The sequence below is a fragment of the Danio rerio genome, chromosome 17 (assembly GCF_052040795.2).
Source record: "Danio rerio strain M-AB ecotype USA chromosome 17, GRCz13ab, whole genome shotgun sequence".
NCBI lineage: Eukaryota > Metazoa > Chordata > Actinopteri > Cypriniformes > Danionidae > Danio > Danio rerio.
In genome coordinates this window covers 28,685,063-28,693,164 of record NC_141037.1, presented here as the reverse complement: position 1 = coordinate 28,693,164, position 8,102 = coordinate 28,685,063, and the positions used below count along the sequence as shown (strand labels likewise).

General features: G+C 37.7%; 1 protein-coding gene across 1 annotated transcript; it reads left to right on the top strand.

The window, feature by feature from the left end:
• Positions 1 to 3,964: 3,964 nt before the first annotated feature.
• Positions 3,965 to 5,881, top strand: id3 (inhibitor of DNA binding 3). The gene is given in 3 exon segments (NM_152967.1): positions 3,965 to 4,396; positions 4,496 to 4,574; positions 5,204 to 5,881. Coding segments are annotated over 2 exon segments (351 nt in total). The 5' UTR covers positions 3,965 to 4,099; the 3' UTR covers positions 4,550 to 4,574; positions 5,204 to 5,881.
• Positions 5,882 to 8,102: the final 2,221 nt, after the last annotated feature.

Here is an 8,102-nt window from a genome sequence, read left to right as displayed (position 1 = left end):
TAAAATAACACAAAATAGTACAACCATCCCTGATTTTAGTATCAGAATATATCAGCAAAGAAAATATATTGTTTCAAGTACTTTCAATAAAAGTTACTTTGTTAATATTTCTTACATCAGAAGTGTAAATAAATGAAAAGCAGCCATAAATCAACACATTATTCATTGGCTCCATTACTTAGCCATGTTCACAAATTAATCTTGTTCAAATATGTCTGTGTGTGTTGTGTAAATCATAAAAAGTCATTATTTTTCCTCTAAAAATAAATTTCAGATGTAGCCTACAGACAGATAGATGGGTTTCGTTGTCATAGTAATGACCTCAGTAGTATTTATCTCACTCCTCCCTCAGTTTTCCCCGCACTAGATAGGCTCACTCAAAGAGGTCGCCGCTGCTTTCTAAGGCGCATTCTCGCGGTTTTCGTCTTCCCTCTGCGATTCCTTATTGCCATTGGACAAATAGAGAGGCTTTGTCGAAGAAGAGGGCAAAAGCGCCTTGAAAGATTTTCTTTGGGAGTGATGAGGGCGGGAGGGGTGCGGGGCCGCGCTAATTATGCACGGCGATTGTTGATGGCTTGATTGTGAGCGTCCAGCTGCACAGAGGCGCGGGGGCGCGCAGAGGCGGGGACGCGGCGCGGGGCAGACTCACTGACGCCAGTCGCCACATTCTCCCATGCGCTGGAAAACAGAGCCGATTGTGCCGGACCTGAGCCGCGGTCACACTTAACTAAACACAGCGAGAATGAAATACGTCCTCACGTGTCCCCCGTGTTGAATCCTTCAGTTCAAGTACTTTTCATATTGATCAAGCGGCACGTAAGGTCAGCGCACGAGGTTTGTGCTGCATCACGTGCACGGTGAATAATAACGGCACATTCATTGAAGTTTAATGTGGTTTATTGGCATGACACATAACTGCATATTTTGATTGCAAAAGAGGTGCAGCAATCAGTGAATGATAATGCAAATACAGTGAAGAAGAATCATTACCAAATAGGCCCAAGCGATAAGTGAACTCAAATGAGACATCAAGCAGCTAAAACTGTAATTTTCCAAAACTTTTAATCTTTTAAATAGCCTATACTTGAAAATTGTAATGAAAAATCTTCATCATTCATTTTGTAGAAAAAGCCAACAGAAAGACAATGCAAGTAACAACATTTTGCAGAAATAAAAATTCTAACTATATGTTAGTGAAGAAAATAAAATGGTTACTAGAATCAATTAGATCAACATTTGAAATGAATAAACATGCTGAATAACAAGCAAAGTCAGTTCACTTACTGTTCTTCATATTGTGATTAGGCAGAGACATACAGTACATATTATCACACTAGTATAACATAATAGAGACAAAACAGTGCCTTCTCTGAGCTAAACATCTAGGGAGTTGCTTGCTATCAGCAAAGATGGTGAATCATTTCCATGTTTTTTTTTTTTTTTAAATATGTTATTTTTTCCCCTTTTCATTATTCTTGCACCTTTTGCACGTATACACCCAAATTGTTTATAGCTGTTCATTAAACTGAACTGGATACCAGAGGCCTTCCATGCTTTTAGTCAGTGCAAGAAAAGAAAGAGGTTCAATTTGTTGCAGTTGTGCAACATGACAGATATCAAATATAAGGGCAGCTTCTGTTTAGCATCTCAGCGGGGCATGCAAAGAAGTGCATTCATCCAGTTGCATGCAATAAAAGGTGTGAACAGACCAGTCACTAAAGCCTCTAATGGGTGTCATATTTATTTTCTTATAATGCTGGTGTTCTCCAGAATCTATATTGCCATCATTAACTCAGGTGTAACAAAGGCCCCCAATAAGTAAAATTGAATAAACTGACTTAATTTCTAACAAAATCTGGTCAAAATTAAGTTCAGTTGAAGTTTGTTTCAGGAGTTTAAATTTATTTTGGAAAACAAAACAAAAAATTGTTTTCAATGTAAACATTACTGAAAAGTTGGTTTTGGCTACTTTGTTCTGACATCAGACATGCATGTAAACATTTGAATTAACATATATTCACATTGCTATAGCTATTATGTATTGATTATTCTACTTAATTACAGTTTTTTCACCACTATCCTTGTAGTTTTGTTTACTTCATTTTTGAAAGGAAAAACAGTATGGCTGCTAATTTATAAATTCCTTCAATCACTAATTGGATGGGAAGAATAAACCTTGCTCTGTGTCTATCTTCATCCTGCCCTCACAACCTCGTTTTCACAAATGAAAAAAATAAATATGCCGTCTCCTTTAACTGAAGTCTACTCATATTTTAGCACCAGTTTGAACATGACAAAATATGTACCATGTTCCATTCAAGCAAACAGGAATGTGTTTTATTTAAAAAAATAGGCCTATTATACAATTTGAGTCAGAGAAAACAAAGCTGCTTTTGTATTAGTTTAACTAATCTAGCCAAACTGAAAAGCTTTACGCACGGAAAAACTCTTCACTGAATGTAAGTCCAGGTGTGCGCAAATAAATTGTGCGGGCAAGTCTGCATGTCTTGTGTGAGAGGTTGGGCGGGTTCCTACAGCTCGACTGACAGCTGTACTGACCAATAAGAGCGGGTCCGTAGCCGAGACTAGTCTTTTGCAGATGGGCGCGCGCTGGAGCGCGTGAATGGATGACGTCGGGAGCCCGGCGCCAGGCTGTCTGGGACTCGCGCGTTAGATCAACACAGCTGGAGCGGGACAGGACACACAGCTGGCCCGCCAGCGCATTCCTTTACAAAAACAGCACTGTGAGAAAAGAGGGGACACATCTTGATGTAAACTAAAAATGCGCTGGGTTAAAACTGGAAAGAGAGTCAGGCTATAGTTTGATTGTAACTTGCAAAGCTTCCTCTTCATATAAAAAAGAGTCATGGGAGACAGCTAGGCTATAGTTATGATCTATTTATAGATAACGAGTAACGCTTTTAGAATGCACAAAACCGCGCACACAGTCGTTTCTTTCTTTCAGAGGTTCATGTGTTGGTTATTAATATTTTGATCGTGAGAATACTATAGATGTTTGATTGAAAAAGATTTATATTTAACCCTCAGCTTGAGAATCTAGATTGGCATCAACTTTTCAGTCTTTACTACTTTCAACTTCTTTTTAGATTCGCTAACTTGTAAAAGTGCATTAAACTCGTCTCCGCATGTTGCGACTTGCACTTTAATTTCTCTTGTTTTACTGTGAGATAGCAATTAAGATTGAAATGTTTTTGTGTGTGGGTATTAAATTGTGTCCTGTATTGATATTTAATCTCATTGTATGTGTGTAGAAGTCTCCTAAGGGAATTAATTCCCGACGCCAGTTTGTCTGCAGGTCACGGGAGTAGCAGATTTATGGAGTTTATCCATAACGTCTGAGTTGAGACAGAATGATATTAAGCCATGATAGCTTTTGCCTCCCATTTTTCCTCAATAAATGTTAAAAGTGTCAACGTTTTTAAGTAGTCCTAGGAAATTGGCGTGATTGGCTAACAGTTTAAGTTTAATAAAATGTTATGCTTACTGCGTTTGAATATAATTCTCAAATTAATTTCAGTGTAGTCTAGTACCATGCATAGCCTATAACACAATCAGCTGATAACAAAATAAACTCAAAAATGATCCTATAAAACAACTATGTGAACTTTAACCTAAGTTTATATTTAATCTACTCCACGAGCTTGCCCAGCTCCTTTTTGGTTCACTGACCTCAAATCTTCACTCAAATCCACCAGTGAAAAAATACATATAACTCTGATATCCTGACAGCTCTTCCTCATTCCACCATTCTCTCTGACTGACAAGCCAAAGCTTCCAATGAAGACTTAACTATTTGCATAGGGCGGGGTCTGTGCACTTATTTCCATTCTACTATTGGCTGTGTGGCACATGAGGGTTTGTTTATTTCTGCAAGGGGCGGAGCTACACGGACCAGTGTTTAAAAAGGATCGCCTGCTCAGTAGAACTTCCATCGTTCAGTGAGCACGCGACGTGAAAGGAGTTCAACATTGGATATCTATAGAGCTTTACAGCTAGTTTATCCCAGTGTCCAGACGGAGGATTTTCTCAGACATCTCACCAGTTGGATTCTACTAGCAAGTCAGACGCCAGACCCAGAATGAAGGCGATCAGTCCCGTTCGCTCTGTCAGAAGCTGCTATGAAGCGGTGTGCTGTATCTCGGAGCAGAGCCTCGCGATCAGCCGCTGCAAGAGTCCTTCCGAGGAGCTGTCCGACATGAATATGAATGACTGTTACTCCAAACTCAAAGAGCTAGTGCCCAGCATCCCGCAGAACAAGTCCGTGAGCCAAGTGGAGATTCTCCAACATGTCATCGACTACATCTTCGACTTACAGATAGCGCTGGAAAACGAGGCAGACACACAAAACACGCCTGACATTTTCCTGTCAATGAAGGTGAGTGCTACATACCTGAATTATAATGCCTTCGCTATATTAACCAATTCATATTTAACTTTAATAAAATAAATCTTTGCATGTCTTTTTTTCCCGAAGAACTCAGAGATGAGCCGTAATTTCTCCAAAGAAGATGGAGCTATGTGCCATTAGGATGGATGAATGATATCAGTCAATGGTACGTTTCCTTTTCAATTCAGCTTTCGAAATTAAACCAATAATTTATAAAAATGAGTTCAGAATATATTTACTTCTTCAGAAGTTTAACCAAAAACACTCATTAAATAGAGAAGATTAAAAAAAAACAGATTATACAAGCTAGGACTTTTTAAAAGATCTTTGGAGGTCTTGGTGTTTTCCTAAGTTCTTCAGACCAACATTTCTTGAAATCAGAATTCATAAATGGCTTTCCAAACTACAAGGTTACTAAGTTCCTAAGAACTGAGACCCTGAAATGCATTAGACCGGAAAATCCAGTTTGGTTTTAAATGGAGCTGTCCTTTTAAAGAGTTGAATCTAATAAGTCTCTGGCTAAATCTCAAGTTTTTGGTAAATGTTATAAAGGATAAGATTACATATTATGTCAGAGAGTTATCTCAAAGTCTGTCCAGCGTCCTAATTTATTTTTTGGTCATCGTGCCAATCAGCAAACAAGCTTAGATTCCCCTATCAGCTCTAGCAAATGAAAGTTTTCCATTTGGCGCCAGACTGTCTGCTGTCCACACAGTGTGTGTTTGTGTGTGTGTGTGTGTGTGTGTGTGTGTGTGAGCTCTGAGTTAACTTTTCTCCCTCTCATCTATGCTGCAGGTGCGGGACAGAAACTTTTCTCCTCCACTTATGGAAGAAAAGAGAGTGAAGGGGTGAGCCGGGTGAAGGAGTGAGGCTCTATTCAGAGTGTGGGAAAGCAATCTGCGCCCCTCTCGAGCTGTCTATTCTTTGGTCACTGGACACTTGAACAAACCAAAGCCGAGGAGTTTTTAAGATCACAAAAAGAAAAGCCCTCTGATTTTTTTTTTCCTTAATCATTCCTGTTTTTGTGGCAACAATCAAGCATTGTGTATTTTGTACTGGCTACATTCCTGACTATTTGGACTAACTAATATCTCTTCACACACCCTTCCTTCCCAGCCATTCTTGGAGAGCAGCCCCCCTCCACCCCTTTTGTAATATTTTTTTTTTATTTTCTTGAAAACATTTTCACAGTCAGCATGGCTGCAGTTTGGTCTCAGCGAGCTTCTCGATCACGGGATGATGTGTGTATATATTGTGCTTGAGGGGAGTTTTTGTATTATAGGGTGGGAAAGGCAGTGGGGATAAAGACTTGGATTAGAATATGAACTCTATAATATAGAGTGGATTGTATATGTTTGTGGGGATTGTCTATTTCTACAGACTGTCAGATCAACGAGTTTCATAAACTCATTTAAGAGTTTTTTCTTTGTACTTACTCTTTTTTTCACAAGAAAATAAATCATATGAAAGTCATACATTTGTGGTTTGTTTCTTTTTCTCTTAACTTACACTTTGTTTGCTTTAAAACTTCAGATATCTGTATGCCTGATAAATGCGTATACTATGTGTGTATAGGCCTATTTAAAATTCTTTATATATATATATCATCATCATCATCATTCATCTCCCCCTGAAGATGTTTACATGGTTTATATAGTATTGATATGAATGATATGGAACATAACAGAGTCGCTTTCAAAGTATCTGAAGAAAATTCAGTTAAATTGCCTGTGAAGATGCAAAAAAAAAAAGTAAAAGTACAGTGCATCTGCCAAAAAAAAACCTTTTCAGATGGAGTCATGGTGGACTTTTTCATGTTCGCATATGATCTTTTACAAGCCTACACGACAATGTCTAAATGTGAGTCACTATGTTAAAAATAGCACAACTGTCTTTGGTCAAAAAGATCTTTGTCCTGTGAACTAGAGTGACCAGTGGTCAAACTTTGAGAAGCACTATAGTATTTATCTCATCTGGACTTGAAAAGTGGTATTAAAGGTCTTTAGGGGGCTGACCGTCAGCACACTTCAGACTTAAGATCTGGGTGTTGAGTAATGTGAAGTGTTCCGTAGGTTTCTTTTAAAAAATAAAAAGTCATGTAGCGGCACCAACTGTTCAAAGTAATAATCACAAACGCATGTCTAGTTTGGACCACTGACAATGAACTGGCGCCGTCTTGTGGCTCTCGTACGTAAATGGCACCTGGTGGATTTAGCCCGTACGTTTTTCTTGATAGACATAATAATAGTCTTTCCATTAACCTACATTTCACTCGTTACTCCACATGGAAAACGGTAGCTGAACGCCTGTTGACATTTTGTGACAACATGCCTCAATCTTTGGGAATGTGTTAGGTGTAAATTGTCAGATTACATAATTTCTTTCAGCGTTGCACTGTAAAAAATGTAATGTAAAAAAGTCGACAACAAATATTTTTTATGTTGCTTTAACTTATTTTAATAAGTTAATCAGCTTTCAATTATTTTTTTAAGTTATACAAAGTTTAACATAATAGCTTTAGTCAGTGTGAACTTCAGATGAAAAGTTTATTTGATTCAACAAAAAATTAAAGGCAGCAACATATTTTTACAGTGCAAAAAATTAAGCAGTATTATCGTGTTTAGAGTTTTTTCTGCTTGAATCAAAAACGATTCCCCTAAAAGAATCATGAATTAAGTGTTTGCATAGTCATGAATATCCTAAACATATGTGTCTATACTGTAAAAAAAAAAAAAAAACTCCTGGTTGCCTTAAATTTTTAAGCTGAATCAAATGAACTTTATGAGTCCATTTAACTTATATTATGTTAAACTGATTGAATAACTCAGTTTAATAAGTTACAATGACCTAAAAACATATGCTGTCATGACTAATTGATCATATGATTTTTTTACAGTGCATCACTTATTTGGCATCAAAACCTAAAATTTATGTTTTAATAATACTTAATTTAATAATCAATTTATTATTTGTGTGTGTGTGTGTGTGTGTGTGTGTGTGTGTGTGTGTGTGTGAGAGAGAGAGAGAGAGAGAGAGAGTAATTAAATCTAAAACTCCAGCATTATCATATTTTGGGTACAAATGTGGATGATACAGTATGCTGCTGCAATGCAGTGAGGTCACATCAATCAATACATTTTTTGGTAACACTTTATTTTGCAACTACATGCCAATTACTTTTCATTTGATTAATATATGCTGATACTGCTCTTTCGGCAGATACTTAACTTACCTAAGGGGACCATCAAAATAAGGTGATACCAATTTATATCACCTTCAATAATGACTGTGGAATCAATCTCTGAATTACAAAGGCCAAATGTTTACAAGTAGAGTTGTGTGTTTTAAAGAATTCTTGTCTGATGCATGTATGTTTGTGTCTAGTGCTTGATATACGCTCTGTTTGAGGGTATACTTGTGTATGGATGATACTGAGGGTGTTAGGCATGAGGGGAGAGTAAGCACATTGCTTAACCTTCCCTTAGCATTTCATTGTTCCAGTAAATGTGTTTTACCGACCACACAAAGCACACAACTGCGTGAGGCCCCAGAGGCTTAGTGGGCCCCCTACTGACCACAAGCCGTTGACTGCATTTGATGATTGATTTTGACATGATTACTAACATGCGGCCCAAATGCATTGGAACAAAGAGCCATGTAGCATGTAGCAAATACTGAAGGTTTGCCAGAAAAT